This window comes from Cygnus olor, unplaced genomic scaffold, assembly GCF_009769625.2.
Source record: "Cygnus olor isolate bCygOlo1 unplaced genomic scaffold, bCygOlo1.pri.v2 scaffold_141_ctg1, whole genome shotgun sequence".
Lineage (NCBI taxonomy): Eukaryota > Metazoa > Chordata > Aves > Anseriformes > Anatidae > Cygnus > Cygnus olor.
The window spans coordinates 1-17,800 of NW_024429105.1; the positions used below are offsets into that span (position 1 = coordinate 1).

At 62.2% G+C, this 17,800-nt stretch overlaps 3 protein-coding genes across 6 annotated transcripts; 1 reads left to right on the forward strand and 2 right to left on the reverse strand.

Moving 5' to 3' along the window:
* Window positions 1-138: 138 nt before the first annotated feature.
* LOC121063266 (protein-glutamine gamma-glutamyltransferase K-like) lies at window positions 139-5,071 on the reverse strand (the record flags this gene model as incomplete). The annotated part of the gene is made up of 4 exons (XM_040543631.1): window positions 5,002-5,071; window positions 1,957-2,182; window positions 1,035-1,214; window positions 139-470 (listed from the first exon to the last, which is right to left on the reverse strand). Coding segments are annotated over exons 2-4 (735 nt in total), but the record flags the coding sequence as incomplete, so codon positions are not given.
* Window positions 5,072-6,121: 1,050 nt separating this feature from the next.
* Window positions 6,122-12,591, reverse strand: RABGGTA (Rab geranylgeranyltransferase subunit alpha). The gene is made up of 16 exons (XM_040543636.1): window positions 12,537-12,591; window positions 11,664-11,765; window positions 11,457-11,581; window positions 10,782-10,942; window positions 8,965-9,129; window positions 8,798-8,881; window positions 8,624-8,706; window positions 8,434-8,529; window positions 8,223-8,319; window positions 8,086-8,137; window positions 7,630-7,718; window positions 7,462-7,550; window positions 7,258-7,371; window positions 6,948-7,061; window positions 6,766-6,853; window positions 6,122-6,399 (listed from the first exon to the last, which is right to left on the reverse strand). The coding sequence occupies exons 1-16, from the start codon at window positions 12,537-12,539 to the stop codon at window positions 6,251-6,253; spliced, it is 1,611 nt and encodes a 536-aa protein (XP_040399570.1). The 5' UTR covers window positions 12,540-12,591; the 3' UTR covers window positions 6,122-6,250.
* NOP9 (NOP9 nucleolar protein) lies at window positions 12,560-17,751 on the forward strand. Of its 4 annotated transcripts, XR_005815938.1 has the most exons (12): window positions 12,560-12,911; window positions 13,734-14,111; window positions 14,757-14,783; window positions 14,826-14,915; window positions 15,096-15,237; window positions 15,643-15,832; window positions 15,952-16,092; window positions 16,179-16,286; window positions 16,665-16,883; window positions 16,983-17,088; window positions 17,170-17,345; window positions 17,520-17,751. XR_005815938.1 is itself a non-coding variant. In XM_040543635.1 (10 exons), the coding sequence occupies exons 1-10, from the start codon at window positions 12,692-12,694 to the stop codon at window positions 17,271-17,273; spliced, it is 1,767 nt and encodes a 588-aa protein (XP_040399569.1). In that variant the 5' UTR covers window positions 12,560-12,691; the 3' UTR covers window positions 17,274-17,751. The 4 variants fall into 4 exon arrangements, 1 of the variants encoding a protein (XP_040399569.1); XR_005815937.1 differs by having other exon boundaries at window positions 14,757-14,915; XM_040543635.1 differs by having other exon boundaries at window positions 14,757-14,915; window positions 17,170-17,751.
* Window positions 17,752-17,800: the final 49 nt, after the last annotated feature.

The window sequence follows — 17,800 nt, forward strand, 5'->3', positions numbered from 1 at the left end:
ACCGCTGAATATTCCTCTAGGGAGCCCCAAAACTGCCAAAAAACCTCTGGGGAGCCCCGAAACTACCGTATCTCAACCCAGAGAGCCCCGAAACCACCAAATAACCCACGGGGGAGCCCCGAAACCGCCGAATCTCACCGCAAGGAGCCCCCAGACTGCCCAAATGTGTTGTTTTTTGCTCCAAAACGCTTCCGACTCACCAGGGCACCAGGGGTTGAAGAGGAGGATGATGTCGTTGGCGTCCTCGAAGGGGGCGGCGTACTCCCCGACCCCCGTGCGGGTCTTGACGCTGAGGCGGTAGCGGCCAATGGGAGCGTCGGGCGGGGACGTGACGCAGAGGCGGAGGGCGGGGCCTCCGGGACGCTCCGCCCCCTCCTCCAGCTCCTCCTCCTCCGCCGTCCAGCCGGTGGCCGAGGTCTCGCCCAGCGGGATGAGGACGTGGGTGCCCTTGGCCACCTGCGGGTTGGGGCCTGCCGGGTGACATCACCAGCCCGCCGTGACGTCATCAGCCCCGGTGTGATGTCATCACCCTGGTGTGATGTCACCACCAGGGCAGGCGAGGTCGCCATGCCCCTGGGTGACGTCATCGCGCCCCGCCGCAGGGGCGCGGGGCCGAGTCCACCCCAAACAAGGGGCGCGGTGGCGGCCTCAGTGACATCATCGCCCCTCCTGGGTGATGTCATCACAGCTTGCGTGATGTCACCACACCCCCAATTAATCCTCAACCCTTAATTGACCTTCCTGGGCCTCCCCTCCCCTTCCCCGGCCTCCCTTCCCTGGCCTCCCCTTGCCCTCCCTGGCCTCCCCTCCCCTTCCCTGGCCTCCCCGGTATCCCCTCCCCCCCCCGGCCTCCCCTGCTCTTCCCCTTTTCCCCTTTGCCCTTCCCCATCCTCCCCTCGCCCTCCCCGGCCTCCCTTCCCCTTCCCCGGCCTCCCTTCCCCTTCCCCCCTTGCCCTTCCCCTTTCCCCCTTTGCCCTTCCCCGGCCTCCCCTCGCCCCCCACGGCCTCCCCTCGCCCCCCACACCCCCCCTGACCGAGGGTGAGCTCCACGCAGAGGCTGTCGTCCTCGGGGTCGAAGGGCCGGGGCAGGAGGATGCGGAGGTCGAAGGGCTGCCCCCGGCGCACCACCAGGTGGGGGCAGGCGAACTCGGAGGTGTGGTGGGCCACCCGATTGGCCGCCGAGCCCACCACCAGGCCCCGGGGGGCCAATAGGCCTGGGGGGGGCCGGGCGGTGAAAACCCCGAGCGAATCCGACCCCAGGAACCCCCCAAAACACCCCAAAATCCACCCCCCTCGGGGGGGGCCTTGAAACCATCATTTCCTCACCGCGCAGCACTTTTCCTACCAAACAGCCCAGGAACGGACCCAAAAAGGGTGTTTTTTACCCCAAAATGGGGGCGCTGAGACATGTTGAGGAGTGGTGTTAAAGGGAGGGGGGGCTTTAACCCCTTAAATTCCCCTTTAGGGGGTGTAAAAACCCTAAAAGGGCCTTCTGGGGGTCCTTGACGCTGCCTTTTTGCCCCAAAATAGCCCCAAATGTCCCCCAAAATAGTGATTTTGGCCTAAAATGGCGACTGGGGAATACGGGGCGGGGGCAGGGGAGGGGTGCTAAGAGGGGGGACCCCAAAACCTTTAAATTTCCCTTGCGGGGGGGGCAAGAAACCCCTAAAAGTGGCACTGGGGGGGGGGCCTTGAAAATGTCTTTGCGAAAAGAGCCTGGAAACAGCCCCAAAATGGCATTTTTTCGCCCCCAAATGTGGCAGGGTGGAAGAAGGGGAGGGGTACAGCACGAGGAACCCCCCCCAGGACACCAAACGGGGGGGGGGGGGCAAAACCCCCAAATTTCTTCTGAGGGGGGACCCGAAACTGCCACTCCTTCCCCACGGGGAGCCTCGAAACCGCCTTTTTTTGGTCATTTTTTTGCCGAAAAGCGCCGTTTCTCGGCCCGAAACCCACCTGGCCGTATCGGCTGGGGGGGCCGCCGCCCCGGCACCTCCCCGGGGGGGGGCTCCCAGTCCTCATTGCCGCGCCGGCAGCACCCGCAGCACCCGCAGCACCCCCCGAGGCGGCGCCAGAAGCCCCGGCGGGGGCGGGGGGCGGGGGTGGGGGGCACCCCCCGCGGCCGGAAGCTGGCGGCCGCCCAGCGGCCTGGGTCCAGGCGGGGGTCGGCGTCCGGCATGGCCTGCGGGCACCAGTACGGATCAGTAAGGACCAGTACGGACCAGTAAGGACCAGTACGGACCGGTACGGACCTCCAGGAACCGGTATAGACCCCCAGGAACCGCTATGGACCTCCCACGGTGGCCCATTAAGGCCCCCAAGCCCTTCCCAGTATAACCAGTAAGAGTGTTTTGGACCAGTACAGTCCATTAAAAATGAGTATGGACCAGTAGGAACCAGTATGGACCTCCACAAACAAGTATGGACCCCCAGGAACCGGTAGGAACCTCCCACAATGGCCCATTAAGGCCCCCAAGCCCTTCCCAGTATAACCAGTAAGAGCGTTCTGGACCAGGAGAGTCCATTAGAAACCAGTATGGACCAATAAGAACCAGTATGAACCAGTAGGGACCCCCAGAAACCAGTACGGACCTCCACAAACAAGTATGGATCCCCAGAAACCAGTAGGAACCTCTCACAATGGCCCATTAAGGCCTAGAAACCCTTCCCAGTATAACCAGTAAGAGCGTTATGGACTGGTAGGGTCTACTAGAAACCAGTATGGACCAGTAAGGACCAGTACGGACTGGTAGGGACCTCCACGAAACAGTAGGGACCCCCAGGAACCAGTATGGTTCTCCCAGAACGGCCCATTAAGGCCTACAAACCCTTCCCAGTATAACCAGTAAGAGCATTATGGACCAGTACAGTCCGTTAGAAACCAGTAAGGACCAGTAAAGACCAGTAGGAACCCTCAGGAACCAGTATGGAATTCCAGGAACCAGTAGGGACCTCCACGGACCAGTAGGGACCTCCCAGAATGGCCCATTAAGGCCTCCAAGCCCTTCTCAGTATAACCAGTAAGAGCATTTTGGACCAGTATAGTCCATTAGGAACCAGTATGGACCAGTAAGGACCACTAGGAACCCCCAGGAACCAGTATGGACCCCCATGAACCAGAAGGAACCTCCAGGAACCAGTATGGATCACCACAGACCAGTTGGAACCTCCCAGAATGGCCCATTAAGGCCTATAAACCTCTCCCAGTATAACCAGTAGGAGCATTATGGACCAGTACAGTCTACTAGAAACCAGTATGGACCAGTAAGGACCAGTAGGAAACAGTAAGGACCCCCAGGAACCAGTATGGACCCCCAGGAACCAGTATGGACCTCCCAGAATGGCCCCTTAAGGCCCCTAAGCCCTTCCCAGTATAACCAGTAAGAGCACTATGGACCAGTACAGTCTACTAGAAACCAGTATGGACCAATAAGGACCAGTAGGAACCAGTATGGACCCCCAGGAACCAGTAAGGACCACCATGCACCAGTAACACCTCCCACAATGGCCCACGGAGGCCTTCAAACCCTTCCCAGTATGGCCCAGTGTCCCCAGTTCACCCCAGTTTAGCCCAGTAACCCCCTCATTACTGTCCAGCACAGCCCAGTGCCCCCAGTATGGCCCAGTAACCTCCCCAGTACTCCCAGTATAGCCCAGTTCCCCCCAGTAACCCCCCTGGTATGGCCCATTTCCCCCCAGTATGCCCCAGTAACCCCCCCAAGTCCCCCCAGTCCCCCCCCAGTATATCCCAGTCCCCCCAGTAGGGCCTGGCAGCCCCTCCCAGTGCTCCCAGTCCCTCCCAGTGCCGCGGGGACGCTGGTCTGGGCCTGCCCGAGCCGCTCCCCCCCCGCCTCCTCCCCCGCCGCGGCCCGACCAGTTCCCCCAGTCCGCCCGCCGCCCCCTCCCAGTGCTCCCGGTGCCCACCAGTGCTCCCAGTGCCCACCAGTGCTCCCAGTAGCCCTCTGCTCAGGCTCCCAGCAGCCCCCTCCCGGTGCTCCCACTTGCCCCAGTGCTTCCAGTCAGCCCCTCCCAGTGCTCCCAGTAACCCCAGTGCTCCCAGTATCCCTCCCAGTGCTCCCAGTATCCCTCCCAGCGCTCCCAGTATCCCTCCCAGTAAGACTCTCGGAGCCCTCCCAGTAACCCCCCCCATCTCCCAGTAACTCTTTGACCCCTCCCAGTGCTCCCAGTTTGCCCAGCAGCCTCTCCCAGTAAGCCCCTCTGGGTCCTCCCAGTAACCCTCCTGACCCCTCCCAGTGCTCCCAGTTTGCCCAATAACTCTCTCCCACTGCTCCCAGTAACCACCAGTCCTCCCAGTATCCCCCCTGGGTCCTCCCAGCAGCCCTGCTACTCCCTCCCAGTGCTCCCAGTTTGCCCAGTAACCCCCTCCCAGTGCTCTCAGTAACCCCAATAACCCCCTCCCAGTAAGCCTGCCCCCAGTTTGCCCAGTAACCCCCTCCCAGTCCTCCCAGTAACCCCAATAACCCCCTCCTAGTAAGCCTAACTGCCCCCAGTTTGCCCAGTAACCTTCTCACAGTCCTCCCAGTAAGCCTAACTTCTCCCAGTTTGCCCAGTAAGCCCTTCCCAGCGCTCCCAGTTTGCCCAGTAACCCCCTCCCAGTCCTCCCAGTAATCCTAACTTCTCCCAGTTTGCCCAGTAAGCCCTTCCCAGTGCTCCCAGTTTGCCCAGTAACCCCCTCCCAGTGCTCCCAGTAAGCCTAACTTCTCCCAGTTTGCCCAGTAAGCCCTTCCCAGTGCTCCCAGTTTGCCCAGTAACCCCCCCCAGTAAGCCTAACTTCTCCCAGTTTACCCAGTAACTCCTTCCCAGTGCTCCCAGTAAGCCTAACTTCTCCCAGTTTGCCCAGTAACCCCCTCCCAGTACTCCCAGTAACCCCAATAACCCCCTCCCAGTGCTCCCAGTAAGCCTAACTTCTCCCAGTTTGCCCAGTAACCCCCTCCCAGTGCTACCAGTTTGCCCAGTTACCCCCTCCCGCTGCCCCAGTACCTCCCAGCAGCTCCCAGTGCTCCCAGTGCCCCTCTCCCACTGGTGCCGGTGGCTCTAAGAAAAGGGGCGTGGCCCCGGGGAGGAAGGGGCGTGGCCACCGCAGGTCCCGCCCCCGATTGCCCCACACTTGTGGGGCCGGGCGGTCACTATGTGGCAAGAGGGGCGCCTATGGGGTGGGGCCGTGGCTCACTATGTGGCGGCGTACTATCTGGCAGGGGCTACGCTATGGGGTAGGGCAATGGCTCCCTATTTGGCAGGGGTCGCTACGGGAGGTGTGTTGGTTCACTATGTGGCAAGGGGAACGCTATGGGACGGCTCAAGAGCTCCCTATTTGGCAAGGGTCCCTATGGGAAAACCTATAGCTCTGCATTTGGCAGGGGGACACCATAGAAGATGTGAGTGGCTCCTTATTTGGCAGCCGGTCTTTATGGGAAAACTAAGGACTCCTTATTTGGCAGGGGGACACTACGGGGTAGGGCAATGGCTCCCTTTTTGGCAGGGGTCCTTATGCGAAAACCAATGGCTCTGTATTTGGCAGATCGCTCGCTATGGGGTAGGCCAACGGCTCCTTATTTGGCAGGGGGTCCCTATGGGATGGGGCAATGGCTCCCTATTTGGCAGGGCTCACCTGTGTGCTCTTGCTCACTATTTGGCAAGGGACGTACTATGGGATGAGCTACCGGCTCTCTATTTAGCATGAGCTCACTATCTGGCAGGGATGCAGAATGGTGCAACACAATGACTCCCTTTGTGGCAGGCGGCTCACTATGTGGCAGGGCAACCACAGGGCACATCCACAGGCTCAGGATTTCGCAAGGGGCGTGGTAGCTCGCTATTTGGCAGGGGCGGCGCACTATTTAGCCGGAGGGCGGCTGTTGGGAGGGGCCGGGCGGCTCACAATTCGGCAGGGCGGCAGCGCTATTTGGCAAGGGAAGGGCTGCAGGGCACGGCAAGGCGGGCTCCCTTTTTGGCAGGCCCGGGCACGGCTCACTATTTGGCAGGGGTGGCCGAACAGGTCCGGCGGCCGCGTGGGCCCCCCCCCGCCCTGCGGTGGTGCAACCAGGCTGGTGGTGAAGCAACTGGGAGGAACTGGGAGGAACTGGGCAGGGCTGGGAAGAGCTGGTGCCTGGGCGGGGCCATGAGCCACGTCCCCGTGATGTCACTTTATTGGGGCGCCTGCCCCTTTAAGAGCCCAAGGGAGGTGGAGCCAGGTCCAGACAAAGGGGACGGAGCAAACGGAGCCGTCCAATCAGGCGAGGGCGACAGCCACGTGGGGGAGGAGCTTGTCCAGCTGGGCGGCAGCCTCGGGGGCGGCGGCCAGCGGCGTCCCGGCCAATCGCAGGCGAGCCAGGCGGGGGCAGGCAGCCAATGGGGCCAGGTCGGAGGCGTGGCTTATAGCTGAGGGGGGTGGAGTCAAGGAGGGTGTGGCACAGAGAGGCCCCGCCCCTTGCAACAAGCCCCACCCACCAGGTCCCATTCATACATACCCGAGTGCCACTCCCCACTAGGCCACGCCCACCCTTTAAGCCCCACCCCCCTCCATAGACCACACCCACCTTTACTATAGGCTCTCCTTCTGCTAAGCTCCTCCCACAAAGACCACGCCCAATTCTTTAAGCCCCTCCCCTTCCCATAAGCCCCACCCCCACCCTTTACCCCCATGTATCCATTAAGGCCCACCCCAATGAAGCCCCGCCCTTAGCCCAAGCCCCGCCCACCACGCCAAGCCCCGCCCCCTCGTGCTAAGCCCCGCCCCCAGGATACGGTTGCCGTCCAATCGCAGCTCCTCCAGGCGCGGGAGGGGTGGAAGCCCCCGCAGGGTCTGCACCTTGTTATGGGACACGTCCAGCACCTGAACACGGGGGGGACAAAAAAAGAGTCACGTGACCCCACCACCATGTGACCCGCCCCCCCCAAAAGTCACGTGACAGGTCACGTGGCCCCACCTGCAGCCGCCGCAGCCCCCCCAGCCCCGGGGGCAGCGCCCCCAGCTCGTTCCGGGCCAGCTCCAGGTGGGTGGCGAGGGCTGCGTGCTCCAGCAGGGGCAGTGACGTCAGCGCCTGGGGGCGTGGCCAAACCATTGGGGGGCGTGGCCAAACCATTGGGGTGTGGCCATACCCCTAGAGGGCGTGGCCATACCCAACAGGGGGGCGTGGCCACCCCACACTTGGGGTAAGGTCACGGCAGGGCATGGTGCTGGGGGGCGGAGCTTCCAAGCCCCAAGCCCCGCCCCCAAGCCCTAAGCCCCGCCCCTACCTTATCCTGGAGGCGGAGCTCCCCAGGCTCCGCCCCCTCCCGCAGCACCTCCAGTGCCACCTCCGCCCGCGAGGCCACGTCCGCCACGAAGCCGCGCCGCAGCGGGTCTGCCTCCTGTCCCGGAAAAGGGGGCGGGGCACCGTGAGGCCACGCCCCCTTTTCCCTAGAGGCCACGCCCCCTTTGTGGGAGACACCGCCCCCTACCTGCAGGGCACGCAAGCACTGCCGCAGCTCGTCGCGGTGCGCCCGCGGGTCCAGGGCGCCCAGCAGCAGCGCCAGGGTCAGGAGGCAGCCTGCGGGTGGGCGTGGTCAGCGTGGTGGGCGTGGTTATATTAAGGGGCGGGGCTTAAAAGGGTTGGGGGCGGGGCTTACCCCGGCTGCGTGGCTCCAGCTCCAGCAGCTCCCGGCACGCCTGGGCCAGCTCCGAGAGCACCGCGGGGTCGGACACGCCCACTTCCGGCCTGGGGGTGGGGCCACGGGTCAGGGGGAGTGGCCTCGACCAGGGGGCGGGGCCTAACCCAAGGGGGCGGGGCCTAACCCAAGGGGGGCGGGGCCTCAGTTAATGCCCCTGACAGCTGGGGAGCATGGGGTGAATGGAAAAGGGGGCGTGGCTTATTACAGGGGGGTGTGGTTTATCGCAGGAGGCGGGGCTTAACTAAGGGGCGTGGCCTGGTGGCTGAAAGGGGCGTGGCAACCCAGAGGAAGCTTAAAGGGGCTGTGCCATAGGTGGTAAAGGGGCGTGGGTTATTGTAAGGGACGTGATTTATTGGAAGGGGCGTGGCTTGCTGGAAAGGGGCGTGGCTTAAGGAAAAAGGGGGCGTGGCTTACCAGATCAGCTCCCGGGCCGCGATTGGCTCCTGCCACCACGCCTCAGTTTCCCCTGGGGGATGAGGATGGGTTAAAGGGGGCGGAGCCACGCACTTATACACCGGGGGCGGGGCTTAAAAGTGGGCGTGGCCTCCTACCTGGGCGGAGCATCACCTCGCAGTGGGCGGGGCCTTGTTGCCAGGCGACGTGGAGGTGGGCAGGGGGCGTGGCCAGGCCGGGGGGCAGGCTGCAGAGCTGGGGGGGAAGGCATTAAATGGAGACAGAACCTCCCGGCTTTAACCCCGCCCACTTTTTGTTAACCCCGCCCACTTTTCCCTTAGCCCCACCCCCCGGTGACATCACACCTACCCAGAAGCAGCTGGGGCGGGGGCGGCCATCGGCAGGGCGCCAGGGCCCGGGGAGGGGCTGGTCCTCCAGGGCGGCCTCCAGGGACCCGGGGGCGACCTGGGGGGGCGTGGTTTATTCGAGGAGGGCGTGGCTTATTGGGCAGTGTGGTTTATTGAGGGGGCGTGGCTTATTGAAAGGGGCGTGGCCTCACCATGACGGGGCGGGAGAAGGCGACGGCCAGCGTGCCGTTCTCCAGGTCGGCGTGGAGGCTCAGGAGGCGGGGCGGGGGCGTGGCTAAATAAAGGGGGCGGGGGCAAACAGGGTGTGGTCACAAAGTGGGCGGGGCCTACGTGTGGGCCCGCCCCACTTTTGGCCCCGCCCCTACCGCGGGCCAGCAGGCAGCGCAGGTAGACCCAGGCGCTCTGGTCCTGCGGGTCGGTGAAGACGGCGTTCTGCACCAGCTCCAGCTCTGGTTTTGGGGCAAAAACGCCAAATTTCAGGCAACGAAGACCCAAATTCGGGGGGTTTTCACCCCGAAAAGGTGCTACGAACCTTGGCGGAGGCGGGCCGGGGGCAGCGGGCCGGCGGCCAGGAGCCGGCCCCGGTGGTGCCAGGCGGAGAAGTTGGAGAAGTCGCGGGCCAGCAGCTCCGCCGTGAAGGCCAGCTCGGCCTCCGCCTCGCCCCCGGCCTCCGCCCGGCGGTGCTCCCACGCGTGGACTGCGGAGGGACGGCCGTCAGGGCTCCCAGTACGGCCCAGTACGGGTCTAGAGGCCCTAAAAGGTCTCCCAGTAGGGTTGTAGAGGTCAAAAACGGCCTCCAAATATAGGTGTAGAGGCCAAAAGTCTTCCCAGTAAGGCTGTGGAAGCCCAAAACGTTCTCCCAGTATATCCCTGTATGTTATATACCCCCACAAGTTCTCCCAGTATGTCCCAGTACAACCCAATACAGCTTTAGAGGGCCTAGAAAGCGTCCCAGTACAGTTGTAGAGGCCCAAAAGTCCTCCCAGTAAGGCTGTAGAGGCCCAAAAACCCTCCCAGTATAGCCCAAGATTCCCAAAACGGCCTCCCAGTACAACCCAGTATGGTTTTAGAGACCTAAACAATCTCCTAGTATGTCCCCGTACAACCCAGTACAGCTTTAAAGGCCCTAAAAGGTCTCCCAGTACTGTTGTAGAGGCTCTAAAAGTCCTCCCAGTATGGTTATAGAGGCCCAAACGGTATCCCAGTAAGGATCTAGAGACCCAGAATTCCTCCCAGTAACACTGTAGAGACCCAAAATGTTGTCCCAGTATAGCCCAGCATGGCTTTAGAAAGCTAGACAGTCCTAGTATGTCCCAGTACATCCCAGTATGGTTTTAAAGCCCCTAAAAGTCCTCCCAGTACAGTTATAGAGGCCCAAACGGCCTCCAAGCATGGTTGTAGAGGACCAAAACTCATCCCAGTATAACCCAGTATGGCTTTAGAGATCTACAGATTCTCCCAATATGTCCCAGTACATCCCAGTATGGGTCTAGAAACACTAAAATTCCTCGCAGTAAGGTTGTAGAGGCTTAAAAATCATCCCAGTATGCCCCAGGACACCTAAAACGTTCTCCCAGTATGGATTTAGAGATCTAAAGGTCCTCCCAGTATGCCCCAGGACAACCCAGTATGGTTTTAGAAGCCCTAAAAGGCCCCCCAGTAAGGTTGCAGAGACACAAAACATTCTCCCAATACATCCCAGTATGGTATTAGAGACCTAAAGCTCCTCCCACTATCACCCGGTATGACTTTAGAAACCAAAAACTCCTCCCAGCACATCCCAGTATCACCCAGTATGGCTTCAGAACCCTCAAACTCCTCCCAGTATCACCCCAGACACCCAAAATATTCTCGCAGTACATCCCAGTATGGCTTTTGAGGTCTAAAACTCCTCCCAGTACGGTTTGGCACACCCAAAATACTTTCCCAGTATGCCCCAGTATCACCCACTGTGGCTTAGGCACCCTAAAACTCCTCCCAGTACACCCCAGTATCACCCAGTATGGGCTTAGAGGCCTGAACGCCCTCCCAGTATCACCTTAAAGCCTTCCCAATATAAACCAGTATGGTTTTAGAGGCCTAAAACTCCTTCCGGTACACACCAGTATGACTTTAAAGACCCCAAATCCCTCCCAGTATGGTTCAGGACCCCCAACCCGCCCTCCCAGTGCTCCCCAGTACCACCCCCCACCCCTCCCAGTCCAAACCAGTAACCCCCTACCACCAAAAACTCTCCTAAAATCCCCTTTTTCAGCCCCAACCCCCCCCCAAAAAAACTTGGAGCCCCTCCTAGCGGCCCTCCAGTGCCCCCCAGTGCCCCCCAGTGCCTCCCAGTGCTCCCAGTCTCACAGTTGCGGGGGTCGGCGTCCAGCAGGCGGGCGCAGAAGGCGCGCTGGGCGGCAGGGTCAGGGGGCGCGTGCCGCAGCACCCAGCGCCGGTGGTGCCAGGCCCCGTAGGACTTGGGGTTCACCCCCAGGCAGCCCCCAACGAAGGCCAGCTCGCCCGGCACCCTGCGCACCAGTACAAACCAGTATGAACCAGTATGAACCACTACAAACCACTAAAACCCACTAAAAACCAGTACAAGCCAGTATAAACCCATATAAACCAATACAATTCAGCACACACCCATAAATGGCCTTGAGTGTCCCCCAGTCTCCTCCCAGTGTCCCCCAGTTCCCTCCCAGTATCTCCCAGTCCCCCCATATCCCCCCCAAGTCCCTTCCCAGTGCCTCCCAGTATATCCCAGTTCCCTCAAACGCCTCCAAATCCCCTCCCAGTATACCCCAGCATCCCCCAAATCCCCCCCATACCCCCTCCCACTTCCCCCCAGATCCCCTCCCATTCTCCCCCCAGTGTCCCCAGTCCCCCCCACCCCCTCCCAGTCCCTCCCAGTTCCCCCCAGTCCCTCCCAGTCCCCTCAACCCCCTCCTCCCTCCTCCCCCCTCCCTCCCCGCTCCCCCCTCCCACTCCCAAAACCCCGCCCCGCTCCCGCGAGGCCCCGCCCCCCGCGCCGCCATCCACCAATCGCCGCCCAGCAGCTCCAGCGCGCGACGCCGCAGGTTCCAGCACGTGCCCACGTCGGGATTGGCCGCCAGCACCGCCCCCGTCAGCTCCACCACTTCCGCGTCCAGCTCGCCCCGCCCCCGCTGCGCCATAGGCCAGCCGCGGCTCAGTGGGCGGGGCCAAACCGGGAGGTGGGCGGGGTTGGGGCGGAGGGGGCGTGGTTACCTTGTCAATCAGCGTCGCCATGGCGACGCGGTAGCGCCGCAGCTTCTCCTCGCGCTGCCGGCGGCGCGCGGCGTCCGGGGGGCGGAGCTTGAGGCGGCCGTGCTGCGGGGCATGCTGGGATTGGGGGCGGGCGGGGGGAGCGGGGAAGCGGCTGGGGGGGTACTGGGAGGGGACTGGGGGATACTGGGGGGCAACTGGGAGGGGACTGGGGGATACTGGGATATACTGGGGGGTACTGGGAGGGGCTGAGAGGTACTGGGAGGGGACTGGAATAGAATCAGATGGACTGGGAGGGGACTGGGAGGAACTGGGATATGCTGGGAGGGCACTGGGATGGGTCTGGAATAGAATGGGATGGACTGGGAGGCACTGGGATGTACTGGGAGGGGACTGGGATATACTGGGAGAGCACTGGGATGGGTATGGGATATACTGGAGGGTTACTGGGAGGGATCAGAGAACACTGGGAGGGGACTGGGAGGAACTGGGAGGGGCTGGGAGGCAACTGGGAGGCACTGGGATGGACTGGGAGAAACTGGCATGGGACTTGGAGGTGACTGGGAGGGACTAGGACATACTGGGAGGCAACTGGGACAAACTGGGATGGGCTGGGAGGCCACTGGGAGGTGACTGGGGTGGACTGGGAGGCCACTGGGAGGTACTAGAAAATGACTGGGAGGATACTGGGATGTACTGGGAGGGCACTGGGATGGGACTGGGATGAACTGGGGCATACTGGACGGTTACTGGAAGCTACTGGGAGGGACCGGAGGGCACCGGGACCTACTGGGAAGCTACTGGGAAGAACTGGGGGGGCTACTGGGATGTACTGGGAGGCACTGGGGGCCGCGGGGCATTGTGGGCCGGACTCACCATAGCGGCGGGGAGCAGCGAGAGGCGCCGGGGCCGGGCCGGAGCGGCGGCGGGCGCGGGGCACGCCGGGAAGGAGGCGGAACCGGGCGGGGCGGAGCCGCGGGGCACTGTGGGGAAGCCACCCCCGAGATGGCGGCCGCCACGGTACAACCAAGATGGCGGCGACCGGCGGCGGCGGCCATTTTGTCCCTCCCTCAGCGGGCGGCGCGGCGGGCGCCATTTTCTGCCTCCTCCTCCTCTCTCCGCCGCTGCGGCCGGTGGGCGCCATGGGGGTGCGGCGGGGCCGGGCGGCCCCGGTGCTGGAGGGCGACGTCGCCGCTTATTTCCGACGGGCTCTGGAGACGCTGCAGGAGGGGCTGAGCCCGGAGGAGCTCGGTAAAAGCGGGTGGGGGGCGCTGAGGGCTGCGGGACGGGGGGTTTGGGGCTGGGGGGGGGGGGGGGGCTTCCTGAGGGGAGTTGGGGGTTTTGTGAGGGGATCAAGGGGTTAAAGGGGATTTTTTTTGGGGGGGGTTAAGGCTTATTTGAGGGGGTTGTGAGGGGATTTGGGGGGTTGAAGAGGGTTTTAGGGGGTTGAGGCACTTTTTGAGGGATTCATGAGGGGATTTGAGGGGGGACGAGGCTCCTCTGAGAGGAGTTGGGGGTTCCATGAGGGAATTCAGGAGATTAAATAGGGTTTTAGGGGATTAAAGAGCGTTTGGGGGCGATTAAAGAAGGTTATAGGGGGGTTGAGGCTCTTTTGGGGGCTCCATGAGGGGATTTGGGTTCCTTAAGCCTTCCCTGAGGAGATTTGGGGTCTCCACGAAGCATTTTAGGTAGAAACAAATTCATTTTTAAGGACCTTCAGGGTTTCCTGAAGGAATTTGGGACTTTTTAAGGACGTTTGGGGACACTGTAGGGAAACAGTGGTTCATTGAGGTTATTTTGGGTGGATTTAGGTCATTTTATGCGGAAGTTTAAAGAACTGAAAATTATTTACGGGGGTTATTTCGAGGTTTTTGCTTTCTTAGAGACTCATTTAGGGGCAAAATAGAGAAATTTGGGATTCTTAATGGGGTTTGAAGGTATTTTTACAGGACTTTGCCTCACTAGGGAGCCATTTGGGGGCAAATAAAGAAACTTTAGATCACTAACGGATTGAAGTAAAGATATTTAAGATAGTAATTGAATGTTTAACGTTCTTTTTTCTCTTTTTTTCAGATCTTTTTGCCACAAATGTCCTGGCGGAGGCGGTGGCGGCGGGCCCGGGGGTCGCCCTGGACCCCAGCGGCTCGCGAGTGCTGGAGGCGCTGCTGCCCCGGGCACCCGCGGCGGTGCTGAGCCGGGTGCTGAGCCCCTTGGTGGGGGGCCTGGGGGGGCCCGCGGGGCACCCGCTGGGGGCTCGGGTGCTCGAGGCCGCCCTGCAGCGGGTCCCGGAGGTTGTGGGGCCGCCGGGGGACGCTATGGGGCGGCTAGAGGACGCCGTGGGGCGGCAGGCGGCGGCGGTGCGGGGCGAGGCGGTGGCGTTCGCCCGGCACCCCAACGGCAGCTTCGTGCTCAGGGCGCTGCTCAGGGCGCTGGCGGGCATCCAGGGGGCAGGTGAGGGGGGATTGGGGCTTTTTGGGGAGGATTGGGGCTTTTGGGGGGGCGTTTTTGGGGGGGGGGTGGTTAAGGGATTATTGGGGGGTGTTTAGGGGGTATCGGAGGCTTTTAGGGGGAAGTTAGGGGAATATTGGGGGGGCTTGGGGGGGGTTAGGGGATTATTGGGGGGCTTTTGGGGGCATTTAGGGGATTATTGGGGGTTTTGGGGGGGTTTTAGGCGAATATTGGGGGCTTTTGGGGGTCTTCAGGGGATTATTGGGAGCTTTAGGGGACTATAGGGGGGTGTTTAGGGGATTATTGGGGGCATTTGGGGGGGTTTAGGGCATTATTGGGAGCTCTTGGGAGGGGTTTAGGGGAATTTAGGGGATTATTGTGTTTTTTGGGGTCTTTAGGGGAATATTGAGGGTTTTAAGGGATTATTGGGGGCTTTTGGGGGGAGTTAGGGGGTTATTGGGGGCTTTTAGGGGGGAGTTAGGGGATTATTGGGGAGTTTGGGGGGAATTTGGGGGGGTTTCAGGGAGCAATTAAGGAGAATTAAAGTTAATTAAGGGAAGAATAAGTTAATGGGAAGGGAAATTAATTAAGGGAAGGAGGAATTAAGGGGGGAAGGTGCCGTGCTCTCACTGCTCTTTGCTCCCTCAGGACCCCCTCACCCACCCCACAGGGGGGCGGAGCCTAAACCGAAGGGGGCGGAGCCAGCAGCCAAGGGGATGGAGCCTAAACCAAAGGGGGCGGAGCTTCCCCCCTCCTTCCCCCTCCTCCTGGGGCAATTGGCGGAGGTCTTCGAGGAGAATCTGCCCTGTGAGTGGGGGAGGGGGGGGGCAAATACCGGGGTAATTGCCCCCTGGCCCCCCTAATTACCCTCCAAACCCCCCCAATTCGCCCCTGACCCCCTTAATTACCCCCAACCCCCCCCCCCAATTACCCCCCATCCTCTAATTGCCCCCCGCCCCCACTAATTGCCCCCCCAATTGCCCCCAGCCCTGGTGTCCCCGCCCTGTGCCAGCCTCTGCCTGCAGGGGGCGCTGGAGGCGCTGCGCCACAGCCAATCGCCCGCCTGCACCCGCCTCTGCGACGCCCTCATTGGCTACCTGGCCCTGCCGGGACACGCCCCCGGGGAGAGGTGAGCTCCCATTGGTTAGTGCTGGGGGGTGGGGCTTGCGGGCCTGTTTTTGATTGGTTTTGGGGTTCCGGCTGTTTGTTTCTGATTGGCCAGGGATTCTGGGTGGTTGTTTTTGATTGGTTGAAAATCCTGGCTGTTTGTTTTTGATTGGTCGGGGGTTTTGGCTGCTTATTTCTGATTGGCTGGGGGTTCCAGTTGCCTATTTTTGATTGGCTAGGAGTTCTAATTGCTTGTTCTTGATTGGCTGGGGCTCCTGGCTACCTTTTTTTGATTGGTTGGGGGTTCTAACTGCCGGTTTCTCGTTGGCCAAGGGTTCCGGCTCCCCGTTTCTCGTTGGCCGGGGGTCTCGGCTGCCCGTTCCTGATTGGCCAGGGGTTCTAACTGCCTTTCTCTGATTGGCTGCAGCCCCCTGGTGGCAGCGCTGCAGGACGCGCAGCGCGGGCGCCTGGTGGAGGCGGTGCTGGCAGCGGCCGGGCCCCAGCGGCTGCGGGATCTCTTCCGGGAGCACCTCCAGGGCCACCTCGTGGGCGTGGCCAACCACCGGCTGGCCAATCACGGCCTGCAGCGCCTGCTGGACCACGCCCCCTGCGACGTGGTAGGCGGGGCTTAAACCGGGGCGCACCAAGAGGGAGCGAGGGATATGTGTGGCTCCGCCCACTAGTGGGTGGGGCTTGTGTGCCGAGTGGGCGTGACTAATGCTGGCTCCGCCCCCAGGTGGGGGCAGTGCTGGAGGAGCTGGGCCCCGCCCTGCAGCAGCCCCTGGCGCGGGGGCACCCCGGGGTGCTGACGGCGCTGACGGGCGCCTGCCGCCGCCACCCCCCGCTGCAGCCCCAGGCCCTGCGCCGTGTGCTTGAGGTAAGCCCCGCCCCTTTCGCCCGAGGCCCCGCCCATCTCCCCGCCCACTCGGCTAAGCGCCGCCCCTTTTTGGTCTCGCCCAATAGGCTTTCGACTGCTGGGAGCCGCCCGAGCGCCGCCAGGGCTGCGTGGGGCCGCTGGCTGCCCTGCGGCCCTGGGGGGGCGGGGACAAGGAGCAGGGGGCGGGGCCTGAGGTGAGGAGCGGGGCTACGATGGGGGGCGGGGTTTCCTGGCTGCTCCATGTCCCCTGGGTTGATCCCAACCCTTCCCAGTCCCTCTCAGTGCCTCCAATCCTCTGTAACTCCCTCCCGATGCCTCCCGGTCCCTTCCAAGTCCTCTCTAAACCCTTCCCAGTGCTTCCCAGTGCCCCCCAACCGCCTCCCACCATATCCCAGTGCATCCCAGTATACCCCAGTGCCTCCCAAACCCCTCGCAGTCCCCTCCAAATCCCTCCCAGTGCCTCCCAGTCCCCTCCAAATCCCTTCCCAGTCCCCCAAAGTCCCTTCCCAGTCCCTCCAAAACCCTTCCCACTTCCTCCCAGTGTTTCCCAGTACCCCTTTCTCTCCCCGCAGCCCACCCCAGGCGCCGTGACGCTGCCGGGCTCGCTGCTCCTCCAGCACCTGCTGCACTTCGGGGACCCGGGCCCGGTGCTGGGGGCCCTGGCGGCGCTGCCCTCCACGGCCCTGGCGGCGCTGGCGCTCAGCCCCCCCGGCAGCCACGTGTGGGACGCGCTCCTCGCCTCCCCCTCCGTGCCCCCCCGCGCCCGCCGCCGCCTTCTGCGCAAGCTCAAGGTACCGGCAGCCATCTTGAGGGGCTTTATATCCCCCCCCCCCACGATGTCACTTCCTGTTTGGCAGTGGTTTATCGGGGATAACGGATGGGTTTTCCAGGGCCACTTCCTGTCGCTCGCCTGCCACCGCAACGGCAGCCGCGTCCTCGACGCCATCTTGGCCTCCTCCTCGCCCCGCGCCCGCGCCGCCATCGCCGCTGAGCTGGGTGAGCACCCCTGGGTGCTCAGCACCCTCCCCCCGCCCCCCAGCGCCCCCAAACGGCCCCGCTAACACCCCCCCCCTGCAGCCCCCCAGCGCCCGGCGCTGCTGCGGGACCCCCACGGGCGCGGCGTCGAGCGGCGGCTGCGCCTCCTCCTGCGCCGGCCCCGGCAGTGGCGGCTGGAGGACTGAGAGCCAGCGAGTTCCCGCTGCCAGGGGTAGAGAGGCGTCGGGGGCGGAGCTTGGAGGAGCATGAGTACGAAGGTGAGACCATAGAGAGCGGCCATGGGTGGATAGAAGGTCCCTCTGCTTGGTATGGAGATCATAGAGGTGGTGGAGGACTGAGTAGAGCGTCTCCAAAGCTTGGGCGTGGCTTGTACCACTGAGATGTTGGAGGACTGAGGAGTAGAGTGTCACCTTTCTGTGCTACAACCATAGAGTTGCTAGAGGACTACCAACCATAGAGCAGCCTGGAGGACCAGCAGCCACAGAGCTCCTGGAGGACCAGTGGCCATAGAGTTGTTGGAGGACCACCAAACCATAGAGCTGCTGGAGAACTGACCACTAGAGAGGATCCCTATAGGCGACGCTCTGGTACCGCATAACCAAGTCTTGTCTGCTCTGTTTTTTCTTTTCTATCTGTATTTTTATAAATTAACCAATTTCTTCACATTTTCACTTTATTTTCACAACCAGGGGTGGGGCCGGGCCCGTTGGCT

Excerpts from the sequence above, each read along its gene's own strand:
- RABGGTA (XM_040543636.1), bottom strand. Across the intron at positions 8,707-8,797 it reads GCGCTGCCTGCTGGCCCGCG|CCACGCCCCCGCCCCGCCTC; the intron begins GTAGGGGCGGGG and ends CCCTTTATTTAG. Across the intron at positions 7,062-7,257 it reads AGCTCCGCCTCCAGGATAAG|GCGCTGACGTCACTGCCCCT; the intron begins GTAGGGGCGGGG and ends CCACGCCCCCAG.
- NOP9 (XM_040543635.1), top strand. The coding sequence starts at position 12,692 with ATGGCGGCGACCGGCGGCGGCGGCCATTTTGTCCCTCCCTCAGCGGGC. Across the intron at positions 16,093-16,178 it reads CCCTGCGCCGTGTGCTTGAG|GCTTTCGACTGCTGGGAGCC; the intron begins GTAAGCCCCGCC and ends CTCGCCCAATAG. Across the intron at positions 17,089-17,169 it reads CGCCATCGCCGCTGAGCTGG|CCCCCCAGCGCCCGGCGCTG; the intron begins GTGAGCACCCCT and ends CCCCCCCTGCAG.